Below are 23,526 nucleotides of genomic sequence, written 5' to 3'. Positions count from 1 at the left end.
TTAAGGGTGATTCTCCTGGAATTAATTGATCCTTATGTAATCATCAAATATGATGCGTATATATTACTTCAGAGCGAAGATTGTTTAAATTGCTAATGGATTAATCTCTCCGCAATTCAAATCCCAAATTAATAACTCTCGTCCTCTGACGCTATTTTGCTGTACATTGCAATTATCCTAGATATACGTGTAGTTCTATTCTAGGTTTCTAAATGTACATTTGTTACTTTTCACACCTATATGCATGATTGCGAATGAGACACTTATCTCTTACATAGATAGGACATTCACCAATACAATCACCAGATTTATAAATTTCGAAAATTAGCTAACTCTTGACTTGTGATACTGTTGGTGTCTAAATTCATCACATATTGTATCTGTTGTATAATTCAGTCCATCTGTTACAATCGTGTCTATAGATAGCAATTTAAGTCCCACTCTAGATTCATCCCTCTAGGATTCATTGTGTTGAGCTTCTCAATCCAAAAAATGTCTCTGTTGTAATAGTTTGGTTATGTTACCTCCTCTTCTTGGTAACTTCACATGTTCAAGAATAACAAACTGAATTTGCGCAATCGTGTGTTTTGCGGCATCAAAATGTTGAGCTACTGGGGATTTGGTTGTGTGGTTCCGAATATTTGATTCATGTTCGCCCCATCGCGTTTTTACTTTCCTGCTTGTTAGCCCAACATAATATAAACCACACTGGCATTTGATACCATATGTAAAATTCGTCATGTCACAGGTAGAAGTGTGCCTCAAGAAGATCTTTTGTCCACTGCGTGGGTGATTGATGAAATTTCCTTTCATAACGTTATGGCATGAACTGCAATTATTACAGGGTAAATGCCCCTGAATTGTTCTTTCATTAGGCAATGTTTCTGGCTGAAATCAGATTTGATCAAATGATCCTTCAATGATCTGCTTTTATTGTATGCGAACAACAGTGTTGACGGAAACAATTTAGAGAGTGTTGGATCCTGGGACAATATTTCCCAATTCTTATTAACTATTTTCTTAATTGTGTTACTTTGTTGTGTTAAAGAACTGTTAACATTGAGGGAAAGCCAGCTGCAGAGGGGCTCGGCACCATGTGGGTGCTCACTCGAGACACTCTGGTTAATCCAGTGTTTAACTATACATACCAGAAGGCCCTAGGGGAGTGGCAAGGAAAAGGTCAAAGTGGTCATACAGGGGTCTAGCAAAATCCTCTGTACAGTCGAAAGTCTTTGGCCGGCAGAAGTTGAAAAGCTAAGGGAAGTGAATCCCTACTTGTAAGAAAGGATAAAGTTGGCAAGAGTGAACACAACGGATGGATGCCGATGGAAAGGGGCGAAGCCTAAACTACCGATGAACAGTGTGTTGCCAGAGGTGAACCAGACAGAGGGATGTCCAAGGTAAACTGTTTAAAGACATTAAGACTGGTGAATGCAAGGAAAGCCATAGTGAACCCGCCGGAAGGAGGCCAACATTCGAGAAGGGTCTGAGTCCGGCAGAGAGGGATCCAGGGGTTGGAAAAGCCAGCACCTCATTGAATGCAACCGAGAAATCTTTTTGAATATAAGTCAAAGTGAACCAGACAGAGGGAGGCTGAGATTCAAGGTGGGTCTGAGCCCGACAGAGGGGGAATCAGGGGTGACAAATCATCATCCCAAGTGCAATCCGAAAGGAACTTTTGCTTGTTATTTTGAGTCCATCCTTGGGAGACAGAGTTAACCACAGAAGGGCCGGATATCGCTAGGAACTGTTTGCGGATCTGAGCCCAGTAGAGGGGGATGCAGGGGGGGGATAAGTCACCCCCAACGTCCATTTAAAAAGGAACTTTTGTTATTTTTTAATACATCAGCTCCTGGAAGGCAAGAGACTTAAGTGAAAAGAGACTTGACCATCGACGGTCCTGATAGATGAGAATGGAACAGTTGTCTCGTGCTGGGAAAGCTCGAGTGTGTTGTGCTCAGATCCTACCTTGTCCCGTGCTCAAAACATGGGGAAGGGAGGCCCCGGCTACTGCATCCTGACATATTATTTGTCAGCACTTCTTTCTTTCTTATGAATCCTATCCCACACTCTTTTTGTATTTAGTTTTAAGATTTGGCAACTATCTTTTTTTTTTCCTTTTGTATAGGCCCTTTTGATTTGACAAGACACAACTAGGACATCCTTATTTTCATTTAATGGTCGAAGCTTGCTCCCATCTTAGATTTAAGGTTTAGATTAGGCGTTTTTCCAACCTGCATATTCAGCTTAATAAACACCCTTGAACTGTGATCACTTGTGCCTGTCATTACTATTGCCACCATGAGTTCTGTGTCGGGAGTAGGATCTGACTTAATTGAAACGAATTGGGGACCCTACCAGAATGAATACCAGAATCTTCAGAGAACCAGCCCTGAGGAAATAGATCGGCCTCACAGAGACTCCACCTTGAGAATGGGGTCACTTTTCACCCTTAAAGGCCACGGGCGATTTCCCCTGAACGGAACGCAGTAGAGAGAAACAGCTATTACCTCTGATGTCCCTATGATTATCAAATCCCGGGGAGAGATAAAATTGTAATCTCTCTAGACTTACAGATGGGTTCTTCTACCACCTCCGCCATCTATGTAGTTCCCCATAAAAAGCAGGGTATAGAGATCTTCACCCTTATATCTTGTGGAAATTAGCCAAAATGTGCTGTGCTCAACTTTTCTCCCATTTCAAGAGGTATATGGCAAGGAGAAATTCTGGGGACTCATATGAGAACCTATGGAGCTCCCCACGGAGAAGACCACTAAAAACCCAGAAGGGAGCCTCCAACAAATCATCCCTTCCTCTCCCCAGAAATGCCAAACCCTGGATTGCAGGAATTAAAAATCCTAATAAATTACCATCCTTCTGGACAAAGGAAATATAAAACCACTTTCTCGCAAACCCATTTCAGGGAAAAACAAAATGTGCAGAAGATATAGCAAGTCCCAACATCTTAAGGGAAAGAGGTTGAAAAATTGTGAAATGAAAAAAAACAAAAACACCCAAGGAACCGGAGCTAAGGAAAGAAATACCTTCTATAAGTTTAGATTAGACGTTTTTCCAACCTGCATATTCAGTTTAATAAACACCCTTGAACTGTGATCAATTGTGTCTGTCTTTACTGTTGCCACCATGGGTTCCTTACAGGGGAGAGATGGCATCGGAAGACCTCGGAAGAACGTACAAAACTAAATTCACCTGACACAAGAACAACAGATGGGAGAATGAGTACTGGAATGAGAGTGGAGTGCGTGGCGAGCAAATCACATGGTGTAAACATTTTGTGTCTTGATTTGAGTAGTAATAGAAGAGAGCTTCCGTGGGGGAAGCAGTAACATCACTTTAGTAGAGAATTGTGGATATTGAAGTGCAACGCCCCTCGCAGAGGGAGGGAGGGCAGCGCTGCTTAAATAGAAGTGGAAAGTCCCGCACTAGCAAAGACTATATCCCTCCGCCCCACAAAAAAGGGAAAGATAAAACATTGTGTATTTAAGCGTTGAATTCTTGACTATGATGTATAATGTGTAGATCGGAAAGGAGGTATTTGATCAGAGGCAAGAGTAGTTTGGTATGAGTACAGAGAGGGGGCATAGAGCCTGGCTTAGAAGAATACATTGGGAGAAGCTTTACTGAATTATTTGTTGTGGTGCGAAGACGCACTGTGAATTACGTTTTTCTAGATTTGTGGCAACTCTGGGGGCAGTGCACCGTAGGGGACACCCTCATGACATCTTTTCCGTTGTTTAGTGGTATTTTGTTTTATTGTATTAGTTAAGTTGTTGGTCAGTACGTCACTGTGACATACAGGGATAAGATAATTAAGTATAATTTAAGAGTGGGCAGAAGGGACAGTGGAGGAAATTTTCACACCATGGCCAGCAGAAGGCACACACGTGTAGGGGCATTTTTGAGCACATGTACACGCATTTGTTATCAACTTACAAAGATAAAAAGCTGAAAAGGAGACAGAGCATATTAGAGCCCTGGAAGCTGTACAACTTGGTAGATGGGGAATTAGAGGGGGGGGCAGAAGGGATAACACATGTTGTAGCCTTCACCCCTCCATTATCCAGAGACAGCACAAGCATGAAATGGGACAGTCGTCAGCCCCGCCCCCTTCCTGAGAAAGCACCAGTTCAGCGCCTGCGCAGCCGACAGTGTCACCCACAGTTGGAATGCATCCTGTAAAACCTGGCGCGGGATATACCAATCCCTGGTATAAACCCCAAGCAGAACCAGTGGGTTCATGGGGTGCAGCTGGGAGTAATAGAACCCGAGACTCTATTATAACGTAGCTAGAAAATAAAGCGCATAGGGACTTAGAAGTATCTATTCAGAAAACAGAGGAGGAGCTTCAGAGGGTAACTAAGACGAGAACGAGAGGGACCAAGCCAGCGGGTAATGCTGATACATGGACAGCAGGGGAAAGTATTGTTGAAAATGATTAGAGCAGTGATTAAGGATGTGAAAATAGAAACAGAGGACGACATGCAGTCAGAAGGGAGAAGCGAGGAAAGCAGATCGCGTAGAGGGCAGGATAGACAAATCTTCGATTATGATTCAGCAGCAACAGAAAATGACAAGAATCAGGAGGAAGACTGGGAAACAGATTGAGCAGAGAGCATGAACACCATGGGGGGAGCAGCTTGGGCCCTGCCCCTCATCCATAGTCGTGGCAAGAGGGAAGAAAAGGGCAAAAGTATACAGCATGGGGGAAAAGGGGACCCAATTCCGATTAATACTGAAGGGCGTAGGAAGGTCACAATACGTACCTAGGCCAAATATGGACAACACAATTTGATAAAAAAACCTCTCACTGTTACAACAGGAGCAGGTAAGTGAATATATGCACTCAAAAAGCAAACAGCAGAAGTCACATTAACAGGGGGAGACATGAAGAGTTTACTTGCCAGCATACTAGGTGAACAGACAAACACTATTTGGGAAAAGGGAGGGTGCCCAGGAGTGAAAACCTACACACATCATCGTGCTCCATTTAATAACTGTTGAGCTCCTGTATAGGCTGCTCTGAGAAGAGTGTACCTGGACAAACCTGACATAGGATCAATCAAGGCACGCACCATGCAAGCTGAAGACCCTGCATTATACGATTCAGGAAATGTGGAGGGAAGAAAGAGGCAAAGCATGGCATAAAACCATACCAATATTTTACCACGTGTTACGCAGAGGTCGTTCAACAGAAGTACAAATGGAGCTAGATAAAATAGTGGGCATTGAAGCGAAAGCATGGGGTGAAATGCAGGCATACAGTACATTTTTGCAAGCGTGCGAAAGAGAGAGACAACGAAGAACAAGTGGAGTGAGTGGAAGCACACTTAATGCAGAAAAAGCTAGCAAAGGTAAGTATGGAAGATGCAGTATTCACAAATGCTACAAATGAGCAACAAGATCAGGAACCCCAGCCAGGGAGAACAGGTAATATGGGCAACGATACAAGAAACATGGCAGGGGTACAAGGAGCAAGAGGAAACTCCCGAAGAGGGCAAGGGGAGAATTTGGAGGTTTGAGACCAAGAATCGGAGGGCATGTTGGACATGTAGAAAAGTCTGAAATGCATCACGAGATTTCAGAAGCAGACAACCCACGCAACATTACCCAGGTGCGCCCCCAAACCAGTATGCAGCCTATGAATCATCCGAAAGGGCACCAGCATAGCCACAATATAATGGCCCACAGCAGGCAATTAGCCCCCATGCAGGGACTGTCCTTACAGTACCCAAACACAAATATTGCACAGAATACTACACAGCAGGCACCTTCCCCAGCAATCAGACCACCATGACAGCAGAACTCACTGCAGCGAGTGACAGCGACGCATTACACAGGAGCATTCCCGCTCACAGGGACAAACATGTATTCACAATAGGACAGCTCACAACAAGCCCTGACATGTCCAGTCCTATCTGTCACCCTGGACCCAGAAAAGTAACCTAAAGTGGGAGTGAAGATAGGAGATAGGATGTTCACCTTCATGGTAGATACAGGAGCTACTATGTCTTGGGTAGATGAAGGATGGTTTCCTTTGACCAATGAATGTATATAGACATGCAGGGATTCTCTGGGGCTATAACAAAAGGTTCCTGTCTCAAAAGATGTACCCATTGCTATAGGTACACAAGAGATGTTAGCACCATTATTGTACAGTACTGAGACACCAGTAAACTGACTGGGCAGAGACCTATTGAGTAAACTAAATATGACAATTTCATTAACAGACAAAGGAATAGTATGCTCTACACAATGCATGCATTACATAAGAGTAGCCCCAGTAGTTCGAGCACAATGCAGTACTAATGCAATTCGAGGACTACCATTGTATGAACCAATGTTCATGTATGCAGTGACTGTCCTGATTGGCTGGCTCCCAGGAGTACAAAACATGATATTCCGCTTGCCAGCAGAATTCCTTTTCAGACCCGTAGTCCCGCAAGAAAGGGATCCAGGAACAATGTTCACTTTACACATCAATGCAGTAGTTACCAGAAGAGATGCCATCATTTTAACAGTTACAGATGAGGGAATAGAACGGTGCACAGTACTTTACATAGGCCCCACAATAGCATTGAGAGAAATAACTGAAGAACAGTTATTCGTAAACATGGAATCAGAAGGGAAAATATGGTTTAAAATGTGCCTAACATGCCACATGGTAGCACAACACAGAGGTACACCGACAATACTAGTTGCAACAGCACAACCAACACGACTGAATGAGGACTTGGCAACAGTGCCCAGTCGACTATAGACAGACAACCCCCCCCCCCACCCCTGATGCAGGGTTATTGAACAGCATAGGGACAGTGAAGATCAAACTAAAATCAGGTGCAATACTCAGCAGAGTAACACAATATCCACTATCCAGAGAAGCAGATGAGGGAATATATACCATTACAACATTGATTAAGCAAGGCATCATAGTACCATCTACAATACCAAGTAACACAGCGATATACCCAGTTAACTAAGCAAAAGGCTCATTTTGGCGATACATACAATATCTCAGACCTCTTATCAATATAGTGGAAGCAGAGTATTCACTAGTGCCCAACCCAGCTTCAATACTCTGCAAGATTTCCGCAGATGCCACACATTTTACAGTGATGGACCTAAAAATGCATTTTCTCTGTGCCCTTACACCCACATTCTCAATACCGTACCATGTTTTCCGACAACAGCCAGGGGTACCAATATATTCGGTTACCACAGGCGTACTGCGAGTCCCCTAGTGCCTTCAACAGGGTCCTCCAGATGGACCTAGGAAACCAAGGACATAGGGAACATGCAGATGCCAAGTACAGTGCTGCAGTATGTAGATGATTTACTAGTTTGCAGCACCACAGAAGAGCAGTGAAGAGAAGATACCATCAAACTCCTACAACTCCTTGCAGACAAAGTATACAAGGTAGATAAAGAGAAATGACTGTATTGCCAAAATAAAGTTATGTACATAGGGCAGATACTATGAGCAGCAGGGAGAAAAGTGACACCAGACAGAACTACTGCAGTCAGAAACACCCCACAGCGCAACACAGTAAAAGAGACGGAGCAATTTCTAGGGCTATGATTCTAGGGATTTTTGATTATTCCACATAGGTCAGGCCCCTGCTACAAGCACTCAAAGATGCGCAGAAAAAGGAAGGACCCCTCCAATGGACAGAAAGAAAGAACAGTATGTTATGATGATTTGAAAGCAGTCATAAGCAATGCTCCAGTGTTCGTAACACCAGACTACAACAATGTTATTTGTTTTCACTTGCAAATGGACAGGTAATGTCTGCAGTCCTAACACAGACATCATCCCAGAAACACAAGTCCTTAGCTTACAACAGTAGGTTCTAGGGCCCCAATCAAGCAAGGACATTTCCCATTCAAACAGGCTCTAGCAGCCACCGCAATTGCAATTCAGAAATCTACCACCATCACAATGGGATGCCCAATAAATATACATGTTTAACATGAAGTTTTCACTATATTAGTGAGAAACAAGTCTACCCTGACAAGGCATAAAATAAGCGGTATCGCATCGCTATTTGTGATATAATAATGCTGGTTTGCTGTGTATTTTAATAATCATGTCACAAATACTGGGATATTTTCCAAACAAAACAAAAAAAGATTGTGTCTTTACTGCCTGCCTCTGTGCACAGTGTGCACTGCAAGTGAGGCAGGCAGAAGCTCCCGGGCTGGGCTCAAAACATTGCATCAATGGTGCGGCGTCATCCTGACGTGAGAGGAGGATCTCCGCCCCCTCTCACACTCCGGCTTCAACTTTGAAGAGGTAAGAAGGCTGAGGGAGTCAGAGTGCTAGGGAGGTTTGGGTGGGGGAGCCGGGCCCTTTTCATCAATGAATCTGTTGGGTGCTGGGTGTAAGTGGCTGATGATAATATTTCTCCCGCCCGAATAGAAATATTATTCTCAGCCACTTGCTAACACCAGCACCCGCCGTAATAACGCTGCCTGCTGCTCGTAGAATTATGGCAGGTGCTGGGTGCTAGAGAGCAGCTGCTCTCTAACACCCAGCACCCACCGTAAAAACGCATCCTGCACTACTATTCAAACAGTCTGTCACAAAAGGAATTCATTTCCATTGCAAGTATGAGCCACTTTTTCAATGGTGCCCGAGACAATGCTATGGGCCAGTCCGACCCGCCCATGGTTGCCTCCCTACTAGCAGCTAAAAAAATCTACTTAATCAATACCCAACCTTCCAGCCTCGAGGAAACAAGGATCCAAGAAACCCAATGCCAAGAGTAGGAGAAAAGTAGAAATACGCGGAGTGACCCAGAGCACACATTGGCTCCATCCATCATTTATTGGGGGTTGAGAAGATACATGCCAATGAGTTATTCAACATTAGTAACCATTAATTCTGCGCTGACAGCCAACTATGTTTTGCTGGGAATTGTACACTAATGTATGGAATAGACTTCCTACAACAATCTGACGTAGTCGGGCTGCTTGGTCTTTAGGGAAGCCCTAGAAATATTTCTTCTTCTCAATGCAGATCAATTAGTATACCATTTGCCTGCAAGGGCAATAGATGTATTTTCTAATTAACAGTTTAATGAGTTTATCTGATTTCTATATAGAATCCTTCAGAAAATCAGACTTCATCTATGGCGGAAGCAATCAAGGATTGCAGGCTTCTAAAGCATCTATAGCTGGAGGGTCTGTTGATTGTATTAATACATTTTATTTGGTCAGCAGTAATTCTCCCCCTAAAGGTCTTCATGGCCATTTTAGTGGGAGCTGAAGTAGACTGAGTGGGTTTTCAGAAACAGGTTCAACTGCAATGGATTACTCCCTTCGCTTTTTGCAGTCACTATTGCCTGGAAAAACACATCCTTGAACTGAAAAATGTTTTTAGAGCTTTGTTTGGCCACATTCATTCAGCGAACCTTTACATTTTACAGACATTGCACTGATGTTATACTTCAGGAGGTACATAGAAATCATTTCTGCATCTTGCTAATTCTATATCTTGGGGTACAACTAATTCTGGTGACATTCAATATTAGTACAAAATTGCTAATCAAATTAGTTAATTTGCTAATCAAAAGAATTTTAATTAGTAAAATCTGCTAATCAATTTTTGTAAACTAATTTATGCCTTGCCTGACCACACAGTGAGCATCTGGGTATGAAGTCATATTGTCTAACCCAACTATCAACATAGTGAGATGTCACGTTGTAAACCCAGTATCGTTGTAGAGAAACCTGTTGAACCACAAGATCAGGTACACAACTATGCAGTGGATGAAGGGAACCAGAGAACCACAGCAGGGTGAGTGAAGATGCAGTTGAAACAGGAGAAGAACTTTATGTAAACAGGGCATCAATGACAAATCAAGAGAGTGGTCAAAGGCAAACAGATGTAGCAGTGAGATATGCAAAAGACCAGCAAGAAAAATACCAGACAGTAATGCCTGCCATTTTTCAGCACAAGCAGCAGAACTCATTGCACTTATAGAAGCACTCGAAGACTCATCTGACGATAGCGTCACAATATACACAGATTCAGCATATGTAACATCCACAGTACATTCAGGTCTATCAACATGGAAGAGGAGAGGGTACAGGAGATCAGATGGATCACCTGTTCAGCACGCTCCACTATTAGCCAAATTAATAGATGCATTGAAAGGTTCACTCCATGTAGCCATCATGAAGTGTGCAGCGCACACCAAAGGAAAAGACGCAATTTCATGCGGAAACAGCTGCGGACACAGCCGTGAAACATGCAGCTTATATGCCCTTTCCAATGGAAAGCACCATGCCTGTAATAGCAGTGCAACAGGAACAGTTATCAGAACTGTACATCTCATTGTCCAGGGTGCAAATTACGGAGTGGCAGGAACAAGCACCAGCTAAGGAGAAAGCATTATGGGTGAAACAAGGATTTACATTGTCACCCACAGATATGGTCTGGAGACAAAACAGCATAGGTAGAGTAGTGATGCCCCTAGAATTACTAAACGTTGCATTGGAACAACTTCATCACCCAACACATGGACCTAAGCAGCACATTGCTACTGACATCAGTGAGGAATGGTTTGTGACAAACCTAGCAGAGCACGTGGATGAGTTTGTGGCAAATTGCACCATGTGCCACATGTTTAACCCCGGATACATCGTGAAGACATTAAGGCCAACATTGCCCCACCCATCAGGACCCTTCAAGGGACTCCATGTCGACTTTATCAACAAGAAGAACAGGTGCAGTAAATATAGGTGTATGATTGTGATTTTATGTCAATTTTCCCGCTGGATTGGGGCTGTTCTATGTACAAACGCTGATGCTAAATCTGCAGAAACATTTTTGATCAGAGAGGTATTTCCAAGGTGAGGAATATGCACTGTCCTGAGGTCCGACCACAGCCCTCATTTTGCAAACGAGTTCTTTAATGAGATTACAAAATTACTGAGAATTAAACAAGCTATGCACAGCGTATCAATCACAAGCTAATGGTGTTGTTGAGAGACTGAATTGCTTATAGATGAATAAGTTAGCAAAAGTCTGTGCAACATTAAAAAAGCACTTGCTTTGCTGCCTGCCATTGGCACTCTTCAGTGCGCAACCAGACAAGCAAGGAGCACCACTGATGACAGGTAGGCGGATGCACACGCCGTCGCTCCTACACGAACACTGACCGATGCTCACAGGAGCGCAGACATCCTTGGGCCTGAATGTAATGCATATCTTAGGAATCTGTGAACATGTGCAAAGTTGTATCTAATCAGGCAACAACCAAGATACATCAAAGGGACCCAGCAAACCCAAGCAACACAAACAACCAGTGGATCAAGTCTACACACGACAGCACAATCACAAATTGGACCAGTCCAAGTTTACCAGTCCACATGAGGTCATTCTGTCAACACCCATCACTATAAAGTTGATGAATCGCAAGGCTTGGGTTCACCTATCGGATGTCAGAAAACATATCAGCATGACAACAGAGCTCCAATGGGAAGCAGACACTGGAACCAGCATCAACAACCACATTTGAGTAGAGGCTGTGAAATCTTATTTCAGGCGAGTGTGACTGTTTGGGCAAACAAAACCTGAGAGGTCAACACAGATTTTAGAGACTCAAGAAAACAAAACGGCAATAGAATGAAAGTTGTTTATAGGGATTTGTTGTTTGTTTTTCCCTCTTCTTTGCTTATTCTATTATGAAACTAATCACTAAAGGAATTAGAAATAGGAATTGTAATGAGTGTGAAGTAATCAAAAAGAAGCAAGTATAAATGCCAATATTATAGATGAACCTCAATCTGAAAAAAATAATATCTGGTACAGTGCTATGAAAGGAATTGGCAGGGCCCAGTATAATCATTCATGTTATGTGTGTGGGTTTATCCCGCATTTGGTTGGCACCGCCAGACTGTTCATTCCCGAGAGATATGAGTGTTAGGGGCACAGTACTTAGCACATTTGATACACTGCAAGTTGCAAGGGGAGTTCCAGGGGCACACAGTTCAAATAAGGCTTGAAGAAACTAACAAAAGTTAATGTGATGGGAAAAAAGGAACAGATTATAACAAATGTGCAATAAAAGCCGAGATGTACATAAAAGGTGCAACATATTGGAACTAACAATGGGTGAAGGGGCAAGTAGTATCTAAAGCAAAGGTACCGGTAGGGTATGCTGAAGACATCAACAATGTAGATGGAAAATGCAGATAAATTTGGCAGTCAATAAGTTAAGGAGTTTGCAACAACATGAACAATCAATAAAAGCTGAGGTACTCACTCGATCTTCAATATGTTTCAGAGGCAAAGGAAGTGTGCTCATGGGTCAGAACAAAGAATGCAACAAACCTCTGACCATGACAGCACTGCAAGATGGCACCACCATGATAATGGACCTTTTCTGGCAATGCAGGACTAATGTCTACTTCCATCTATCGTCATCGTGGAACGGGGTGCGCTCCATAATAAAGCTGCACGCCCCAGTACTTTTAAAACCCAAAGAGCACCTATAGATCCCAAAAAATAAACCCTAGTGCCCTACTATGCTCCCAACAGTGCAGAGACACAATGACTCACAGACATTTTCACACAGAAGAAGATCCAATTACTTCAGAAAACAAGTGGACAAAGCCCTGGAAGAAATTCAGACCCAATATCTCTTATTGTCAAAAACAGAGATTTTATTTGCCCCTGGAATACAGGCAGCCAAGAACGCCAAATGGCTCCAGATCCCGCGCTGGAACCTGGTCCAGCTTGCAGATGCCACCGAGCATGGTTTTAACGCTGCGCGAGAAGAGATGCGGGCCCTCCGCATTATGACATGGCAGAATCGCATGGTACTCTACCTCCTCATGGAATTGAAGGCAGAGGAGTCTATGCAAAGATCGGAAGTACAGCTGTAGCCATGTGCCCCCAAAACACCACAATAATGGAACACTTTCAGAAGCAATAAAGGCTCTGCACCACCTAAAAATAGGGTAGGAAGATGAAGGAGGAATTAAAAAAAGAAAATGATTGGTTAACAGAAACATTCTCCTGGATGCCAAATTGGTTAATGAATGTGTGCAGGATAATCCTTTCCCATCCCGATTTTCTTAATTGTAATTTGGAGCATTTATCAAATCGTGATACTCTGTGTGTCCCGTGGAGACGGTATAAAATGACCTGCAGTTAAGGTAGGGGATGCCACTACTCCTTGGAAACATGAGAACACCCAAACAGAGGAGGTAGAGATAAAACCCAAACGAAGAATGGTACCAATACACCATCCATTAGGCCCACCAGGAACCCTTTTTGCACCACGTCCAGATCTAAAAAAATTATCTCTTATGCTATGTAGATCCCACAGCAGATGGAGGTTGCAGTTTCTTAGGATGCAGTCCCTGAGATTACGCAAGAGTGGGAGGAAATCTGAGAAACATTAGCAAGATGTGTCCAAAAAGACAAACATGATTGGGCACACAAACAGCAACTAAGAGATAGGTAGTTAATGAGGGAATTCGTTACGGAAGGAACAAAAGGGGGGACTGTTGGGATGAACATCCGATGTTCCATACATGAGAGGAAATAGAAACTAAGAAAATGTACAAAACACCGAGTCTGAAGCCACACCGAAAGCCTTAGGCCCAGACACCAGGTCTGACACACTAACATTTCCATCATATTCCTTCGATGAGAGGTAAACAGACAGCAAAAATCCTACATATACACTTAGAGTTCAGATGTGTAGAAAGATGGCAGGCAGATCTAGCCAGTAAAGACACACTTAAAATCAATGCAGCACAAACACACACATGGGCAAGAGAGTAGGCCCCAAGAGATAGGGAGCATTTTAGGCAATATAGTGAGCATTCATTAGATATAGCAAATGATAGCAGATGCAGACACAACATAAACATAACTAATATCCTTCAAGTATCAACACAGAGAAGGCCTCAAAATAAAGTTAGTTCATACGCCATTTAGATTTTGGTAAGCCTCAGAATCTCATGGATTATTCCACACAGTTAAAATGCATTAAGTTTCAGTTCATACACGAGAAACGCGTTGACCAGCTTAGCAGCCTTGAACATGCTGTAAAGTTGTGCTGCGATTGGTCAGGATTATGAGGAGAAATTCTTGCTCAGACACAGAACCAGGAAGCATGACAATCAGATGTTGCAACTATGAGCAGACCATGTGAGGATAAGCTGTAAAATGTCATGCAGGGATTGTTTACGAATAGAACGGTGCAGCTAGATCCCACATATATAACAAATGAACCATATCTACTAAAGTTTCTGCCAATTGTTCTTAGAAACGAACTACAAGGCGACAGTTTGATGGGAACGAGGCGATGTGCAGAGACATGCACAGGACAAAGTCACTCAGAGGATACACACTGCCCCCTGTAGGAAACTATTCACTCAGGTGTCAAACAAAAGCATTAAGTTAACATATGCATTTCTTAACAAGAACATAAAAAGGTAGTTAATTAAGATTGCTGAAACCAACTTATTAAAGTACCCCTGCATGTGTATGTTCAGACCATGCACACCCACCCATTCACTGAATACAGTTTTGCACATGGTCTCAGAGCAAGAGGTCAAGAAACATACCTCATGAAGTCATGTAGTCACATCATGAGAAAGGAAATAGAAAGGATTCATGTTTCCAATAAGAAGTTGCAACATTAACTGCCCGTTGAGCAGTCACAAGGGTGAGAAGGGTAAGATGGTGCCAACCTTACAGCTCTCATGGGAAAGGATATGAAGTATTCTTTTTGTTGCCACACTGTTCGCATCTCATACTTCCATTAGTCACCAATGACCGAAGCAGCCTACACAGAGGGGCTACACAGAGCTCCAGATAAGATTTTGGGGTGGGAGTATTTTACGCATGATTTTTCAAATTGGAGAGTAAATGCAATTTCAAGAGATTAAAAATTAGTTTTTCTCCTCTGCAAGAGAGTAAAACTTATCGAACACAGACACCCAATGCATATATAAAATCAGACCGGTAGACCAAAAGTGTTGTCTGGCTTGTGCAGAGCCCTTCACTCCACATGCAAACGGCACATCTTGTCTGAGCACATAGTAACAGCACATCACGCCACTTGATAATGGCATATATCCTCCCTGAACATGCTAGCTACGCACTCCTCTTGACACATACTAACGAGTATGACATGTACTCTGTGCAGATGATAAAGGCACATCTCCTTTCAGCATTTTCAAAGATGTGCTGTTAGCATTTGAAGAGCAAATTTGTGTCATTTGCATGTGTAAATTGCACTTTTACACTGTGCGCATGCTAAAAGCACATCTCTATGCATATGCTAATGGAAGACATTGTTTTCATATATTGATGGAACACGTTCTGTTTAGCAAGCCTGATATTTGCACACGTTGACAGGACATAACTCTACCCATAGTGACCTAAAATCTTTTTCTCTGCGCATGCTATTGGCACATATCTTCTCATCTGCTAATGGTGCATCTTCTCTGCGCACATACTAGTGGGACCAGGGCTCCAGATAAGGTGAGTACCAGGCCTTTTTACACATGAAAATCTTGTAAATATGCCAGCTTTATTATTTTCCTGGGTACATTTACACACAGGTTTAGAGCAGCGGGCAGTGCAGAGATCAGGTTACTTGACAGAAACCAGAAGGCTTCTTGTGATTTTTATCTACATGGATGTAATTGCAAGCCACCTCTGAAATGGATGTATTTCTCAAGCCTTTCAAAAAAATAAACTGCACACGGATAAAAGGAATGGTTTCTTTCCATTCAGCTTCAGAAGCACTGTGCATGTTTTCCCAGAATTTTAGGATTGTATAATTAATAAGATGGAAAACTAAGTTGTGATTCTTTTTTTTTAATAACAAGTTATGTTTTTTTTCCCAGTGAAGCAAACCAGTATTGCACAATTGTGTTTTTCAGAGTTCCGGTGCTGTGTGCATAATCATGCAGAGTCAGATCATTTTTACACTTCAAATTCAATTTACAGTCTAATTATAAAAACAGTGTGTAAATTGATGACTATGCACAGTCTAGTTTACATCCATTCAACCTTGCAGTCAATGGGGTACATTACTATAAATAGTGGCAGCAGAGTCTTTGCTCAAGGGTGAGTAATTGTCATTACACTGATCACAGGTGTTCTAGCCAATCAAATCTTCAGGACTACAAATAAAACATCCAAAACCTGACTCTGAAGAAAGTGCAAGCGCTGTTCAAAAACAAACAAATGAAAGTTACATTGGTAATTGAAATAGAAACTCAGCAAAACCTGTCCCTGTGATAATCCAGATAGGTATTTAACTTTATGTAGCGCTTCATGAATGGTTTGTCATACAGCTAGGTACTGTGATCATTATACCTCAATCGATAGTCAGTTAACCAACCTCTGAAGAACGTTAGCCAATAAGATAGCTCAGCCGGTTGAGCACTCGTTGCTGCAATCTCTGCGTGATCTGTGGGTTGCGGGTTCACATCGCGCCAAGTCCAACTCAGCCTTTCATCCTTTTTAGGTCGATAAAGGAGTACCAACTTTGGTTTGGTGGGAATTGTGATAAATATGTTCTATGTACAGCGCTTTGCCAAAAGAGCTATATAAATAACCATTGGACCACTAGATTAGATATAGAATTTAGCATGGAGTCCTTGCCTCTCTACACTGTTGTATCATAACATTGGCCTACCATTAGGTAGTAATAGCTTCAGCAAATTAGGACTTTCATTAAACATCAAAAGACAATTCTGCTTTCGAATCTCAAAACACACATACAAATTCATGTATGCTTTACTATAGAATTGGCTAGGTTTTTGTGATTTCAACATTTAAATATTTACAGGAGAGATCAAATGGCCAGAAATAATGAAAGGTGTATTCTGTCACAATGCAGAAAGCTGCCGCGTAGTAATGATTTCCATACAGTTTTTTCACACTTCGCCTGGATGTCCCATACATTTTACTCTCTTGCGAAGGAGAAAAGTAATTTTTACTCTTAAAATCACATTTACTCTCAAAGTTTAAAAATAGAGAATAAAATACTCCCACCTCAAAATCTTATCTGGAGCACTGAGTGTGACAGCTCTCTGTACATGCGTGCTAACTGCGCGCATGTGCACAGAGGAAATGTGCATGCTAACGACACGCCTTCTCTATGCACATGCTAATGGGACACACCCTCTCTGCACATGCTAACTGCACATCCCAACCCTGCATGTACTAACTGCACATCCTGTGCAGCGACGGATGGTGCAGGTAGCATGTGCAAACTCCACATCCTGTCTCTGCACATGCTAACGGAACATCTCGGCTCTGCATGCTAATTGCACTTCTGTTCCATGGCACGTGCAAATGACACATCTTTACTAAGTACGTACTATGGGGACATTTCTTCTCTGCGAGTGCCAACGTAGCATCTCCTCTGCCCATGCTATAATGGCACATTTCCTCTCTGTCAGTCTTAACGGCAGGGCACCCTTCTGCACAGGCTAATGTTGGCAAAGCACATGCTAACGTTGCATCCAAAGAAAGGGTGGAATGATACAGGGCAGGAGGGCGGCCTGCACTTACCAAGTTCCAATTACGTGACACAGCCTTGATGGGTGTGGCGCAGAGGGAAGACCGCAGAGGGGTCGCTTCTTTCTTACAAGAAATGCAATAATGAATAATTACTGTTCACACAAGTTACTAGCAGTGGTGGAAATGGACAAAATGTACTGAGGCCAAATGGACCCGATTTTCCCCCTCCCCTTTCCTTATTCAGCTTGACTCGAACACGTCCTCGCCTGCCCCCACCACAATGTCTAACAGTGCTCCCCTGGCATTGTGCTCCGTTTTGCTGCAATAAGTAATAATAAATAAAGTAACATTCGAACTGGGATAACTGTTACCACAGTGCTTAAAAGCTGAAGGAATTTGGCTAAAAGTACTATATAAGAACACATACTCCCTTTCCACGTGTTATTGGCATAGCCTCCGTACAAATGCAGCAGCATATCTCCTCTCTGCACATGCTAACTGAGAATCTCTTTTCTGTATGTGCCAGTGGCGCATGACCTCCCTGCATGTGCTATTGGCAAATATATTCAGTTCAGGCAAATGGAACCGTTCATCCCTGCATGGGGAAATGGCCCATACCTCGTGGTATAGCCCAACAGCAAACACACGTCTTATTACAGCCAGCATAACTTTATAAATTATACATTACAGAGCAGGTTTGCAATGGGCTATGGTGCAGCAAGTAAAGGGATAATTGCAGATGTGTTGGCTCCCACCCCTTTATTTCAGCACTTTGAGAGGTGGGTGGGGGGGGATTGTGAGAGTAAGCAGACCTATCTGACCTCCCTCCCATGCAGGGCCCCAACAAAACCTACATTTTGGGGGGCAAAAGGAGGGGGGGGGGATTAAGTTCTGATGGGACGGGCCACTTCAGAAAATAGGCAGGGCAAACTTGGAGGCTCTTCCCCCACTGTTCTACCCACCTCCCCCATGGTCTGGTGTGGGGACCAACTATCGAATAGTATATTTTAAAGCGCAATATGCAGAGAGGTGATGGAAGACTTTCTTTTTTCTGAACAAACACAGTAAAACTTGAACACTGCCAGTTTCAGGGAAAGGCCTCCCTCACCTCTCTGCCTATCAAAATGCAAGTGCACACATCCAGGGGTGCACCTGGGCTAAAATTTAGGCAGGGGCTTACCCTTCAAATGTTGGGAGAGGCACTAACTTCAGAGACTGTGGAGGAACGGCAAACATACTTGTGTAGGGGCATCTAACTTCATTACACATTGTAATAAGACTATTCTAGTGCAGCCTCAATGTTACAATCAGTTAACTGCTCTCTCCTTTGAGTCTGAAACACCCACTTCTTGGAGAACCTGAAGGTCCAAGAAAGTGTGAAAATGGCAGATGGTGTGCAATGAAAGACTCAATATCATAGCATAACAGGAAATTGCAGAGTGTGGGGCGGTACTCTGGACGGGCCAAGCACCTTCAGTGGCTGGGAGCAACAGGGGAGAAAATGTAATGTTGGTTCTACCACAGTACGCTATACTAGAATCTCTGGTGCACTGACTGGCTGGTGAGACTATGTCTGCCTGTCAAATCCAGTGTTACAAGAATGGGGGAGGGCCAGTGCAGCAATAATGCAGTGCTGTGCACCAGTATTGGTGCCACTAGCAGAGGAGCACCAAGATACACCAATGTGTACCTACACTTATTAAAACTGTCCTATTGTAAGAGTGTAAACTTAATCATTTATAAGCACTCCAATTTTTGCAACTGAAGTAAGGGTGAGATTACATTATTTTCCCAGCATCACACACTTACGATAAACAGTGAAGCAGGGATTTTAACCCGCTCTTTCAATTTGGGCACGGCCACCTTCTTCCGCGTTTTACTTGGAACAAAAACTTAAGTTTTGGGTGTCAAGACCTACAATAATACTGTCCTATAGAGTTTACTTCCAAAATAAACAAATTGCATAGTAAAGAATCATGACAACATGTAAATCCTTGTAGCAGCATTTTGTGCCAAAATAATATCACTGTACCTTTATTTTCCACATCCTGAATGGAAAACTATAAGATGCAAAAGGCAAAACATCCTGATTTTACCACTTTATTTTCAGCGCTTTAAAAACGCACAAAAAAAATTAAGTTGTGCCATAAACTCACCTCCAGTGTGGTGTTATGTATAGTTAAAGAACATTTAACTAAGGACATCAAAGCAAACTTTACTTTTTAGCATATCAAGCTTTTAGACGTTATGGGTATTAACACATTTTAAAAGGGTGCATGCTTTATTTTGTTGCTCGCTTGCTATGCTGCTGATGACAAAAGAAACACTACAGTGCCATCTAGTGGTGGAAAGTATGTTTTTTTAATGAGTAAATAAAGCCTCCACGGTATGCTGTAGAAAATGGAATCATCCGTATTGGCCATAAAACATGCAAAAAAAGGCACAACACGCACTTTATCTGGAGGGCTGGGGCAACACCAATCAGAAGTCAAGCTGGATATCAAACATTTTAACAGCTCTACTGTCCAATGAAAATCCTGTGAAACTAGATAATCCCACCATAAAGTTACCATGAAGTCATTATCATAAGGCACTCATTAGAATGATCACAAGGGATAGAATAGGCCAATAGGACAAGGCATTGTATAGAATCACCTGTGAAGCAACCAAAGCTGACCAATCAGCGAATATGAACTCGAAAGTATTCTGAAACAAAGTTTGAAATGTCACTCCATTCTTCACTATTTAAGCAGCCATTTTAATGATATACCTTGAACGACTTGTGGATTGTTTCCAGCTGTGGTAAACTTTTGATTTTCTTGCTCCCATACACTTTTTATTGACTCAGTCAATTACTTTTATTTTATTGATTTTTGGGCTTTACCCTACATTCTGGTCATGTCCGCAAATTACAAGTTTCTGTCAGGATGTTGCTGGGTTAATCACCCTGATTGGTCCCGATTAAATATGTATTAGGGGATATAGGTACATTCTCCATCATCACTCCAAGACCTTTGATTGTAGCATGTATAGTGGCTAAGAAATGTATATTGAGGCATTGAAAATCCAATACTGTCCCTACACACGTTGAATGGCTGAGAGATTTGGTATACACCAATGATAGAGAGGAAAAGTATGTTTCCAATGGGTCTACTGGATGTAGGCCTAAAAATATCTGGTGTCAATTTTCGAGTTTATATGGCTGCTAAAATACGGTTGAATGAGGAGGGTGGCGTGGAGCTACATGATAAGAGGCAATAGAATATACCTGAGCTGGACTGTGATTAGTATGTAATGTGTTTTTTTATGTGATTGTTTGCATTGGGCACACTGGCCATATTGTGCTGGAGAAATGAATCCCGAACGGATTTATTTTCTGCTAAGTTTTTAAAACAGTTTAAAAAAAAGAAAAATGCAAAACGGAACAGTAGTTCTCATTTACACAGTATCAATTAGGCCTGACCTTAAGTTTTCCAAAATATGTAATTTGTCTGCGTAGTGCTAGTACTAAATGAACTGGCTCAGGTGTAAAACAGATGTAACACTTCCACTGTAGAAACTTCTAAGTAAGCTTTTTCGATTACATAGCCAGACGAGATTACTGTACAAAAACCTTTGGTTCATAGTAAGCCACTCAAGGTGCTTGATGCACTTGACCTTAGTGTTGTCTCAAAAGTCCCTCTAGAGGACTTCATGGTGCCTTACCGCTGAAACTCCAAAATAAAAAAAATAAAAAATTTCCTAAATATTTGTTAGGGCTGTAGTTACAATAGTAAACGGAATACACAACCCACAGAATATTTAGGAGAAATATCTTCTAGGGTTTTCATCAGTGTTATGAAGATTTTAAAATGTGGCCGTTCTACACCTGCAAGGTCACAAGTGAGTTACCTCGGGTACTTTGCCTTTCTACCCTACCTACTTTGAGTAAAGCCATCCAATATTGTCCAGGGGAGGTTACAAACGGCTACCCTAAAAGCAGATTGATGGAGGAGTTTTCAGTATAATACACCAAGATTTAAAAACACACCTTGCACATGCAGCTACACTGTCATATCATTCCATGGCATTACATATCAAAGGGTGGAGGACAAAACTCTCTTCTTACATTGCTAATTAAGTTACGTTAGGAGGGTTCAGTATATCTTCCCAACTAGCTGCATGGAGTGAACATTAAAGGAGGGATGTAATGACCCACAGTGCCCTCCCTGACCTCTCTGACCTGTATGACTCACCCAAGCATTCTCAGTCCCCCATTCCTACCTTCGATGCCTTTATAAAACAGAGCAGGTCAAGGAGTACACAGTTCAAATTCACTATATCCAAGATGCAAATACAGCCACTGTCAACTTAAGGATCATCGCCTTCTGCCAAGATATCCCAGATCATGGCCAACTGAAAAGGGGCTAATCAATTTTCTATGGGTCTAATATGACTAGAATAACCATTAAAACACAAAACCGTAAACTAGGTTTGGCAATTTGTCCTCCAACCTCTTCAGCAAAGACTACAACGTGGAACCAAAGGAATGGAATTGTCACCCTCTACTAGCAAGGTTTCTAATTAGCATTTTTTGCAGAACAATTAATTTTGGATTTACCTACCATGTTCTTATTACAAAGCATACTTTTGGTAAATCATTTATCAATCAGATTAAGCAACAACACGAGCAATGGAAAACACAGCAAATGTTGACTTATTTGACCTGAATGTTGAAGGTGCTCAGTAAACATTAAAAAATAATTCTAGAATCACTAAACGCGCATGCCTCTATTTAAACAAGGCATTAAGTGGGAAGCACTGTAAAAGTGAGGCAGACATATACTCCCAACCTGTTTCTTACGATTTGTCCAATTTTTGGGATAATTCCCCTCATGATGCAATGCAGAAATATACGCTCCATGCGTTTCCATAGGGATTCATAGTAACATCTGCCACCATGCAAGTACATGCCTGCAGCCATTACCACTTGTTTTGCAGTAAGGACAAAAAAAGCACACAAACCTGGGAACCACCCAGATTCCTGTGCTTTTTTTCCCATCCTTGTTAGGAAACAATCAGTATGCCCAAGAAAGCATATTGCAGTCGACTCATGATGTTGTGGATCATTCATAATGTGCCAGTTAGTGTTTGCCTAAATGTCTAGATGTATATCCGAACATGAGAGGCCTCCTACTTTTTTATAATTAGCAGTTGTAAGTGAAATATTCAGTAAGAAAATAATTGTCAAATACCGGACGAAGGGAAATTGCTAGTTTTGAAATATAAGAAAATGAAGCGCTCTTATTGCACATACTTGTCACTGTTTGCCAGTCTCCTGAACTCCTGAACGGTCACAGGCTTCTTTTGAATGTTGTATTGAGTGAAAAGTCCCGACTGACCAGTCACCATCTGCTGGATGGGAGAAGGAATGATGAGATCATCAATGTCGTCATAGTGGCTTTTTGGTTTCCAACCCTTTGGGGGAATCACCTAAACAGGGGGAAACAGAAAAGGAACATGGCAAAATCAAATGGTGTGGAAAATAAAAACAAAACGAGGTTTCATTTTGTATTTTTGCACAGTGCAGAATGAATACTGGACAGGATTACCTACTTACAAGCACATATCAACTTTGCTTTGGCGCCCGGTTTACAACTCAAGCATTTGTCTCGCTGATTGTAGTTCTGATTGAATTCAATCCAAGACATTCAAAAGAGGGTCATATCATCTGAACATTACTAACACAAGGAGGCCACTTAAGAGGGCAGATAAAAAGATTAAGGACTACACAAAACACAAAAGCAGTAGGAGGAAAGGTCAATATAGTCCTATGCTGTCAACATATACACTTCTGCTGGGTAGCCATCTGCTAAAACGCTCCTTCGACCAAAGAAACAACATGTAGTACCAATGTCAACACTAAGTTAAAAATATTCTAAAAACCATACAGGCAACGAAAAATGTAATTACCAGGTAGTTTAAACTATCTTGAAAATATGCCTAATGGCAGAAGCAGCTTT

General features: G+C 42.1%; 1 protein-coding gene across 5 annotated transcripts in view; it reads right to left on the bottom strand.

The window, feature by feature from the left end:
• Positions 1–23,526, bottom strand: part of KDM4C (lysine demethylase 4C) — a 3,084,728-nt gene that overhangs the window by 2,857,883 nt on the left and 203,319 nt on the right. For all 5 annotated transcript variants that reach the window (XM_069625930.1, XM_069625928.1, XM_069625929.1 and 2 more), the window contains one exon: positions 22,821–22,996. In XM_069625930.1, the coding sequence (XP_069482031.1) occupies positions 22,821–22,996 (176 nt within the window). The remainder of the gene's footprint in view (positions 1–22,820; positions 22,997–23,526) is intronic.

The sequence above is a fragment of the Ambystoma mexicanum genome, chromosome 6p (genome assembly GCF_040938575.1).
Source record: "Ambystoma mexicanum isolate Mex_15411 chromosome 6p, UKY_AmexF1_1, whole genome shotgun sequence".
NCBI classification, from domain to species: domain Eukaryota; kingdom Metazoa; phylum Chordata; class Amphibia; order Caudata; family Ambystomatidae; genus Ambystoma; species Ambystoma mexicanum.
Note: the sequence above shows the minus strand (reverse complement) of the source record. Positions and strands in the feature narration are given on the sequence as shown.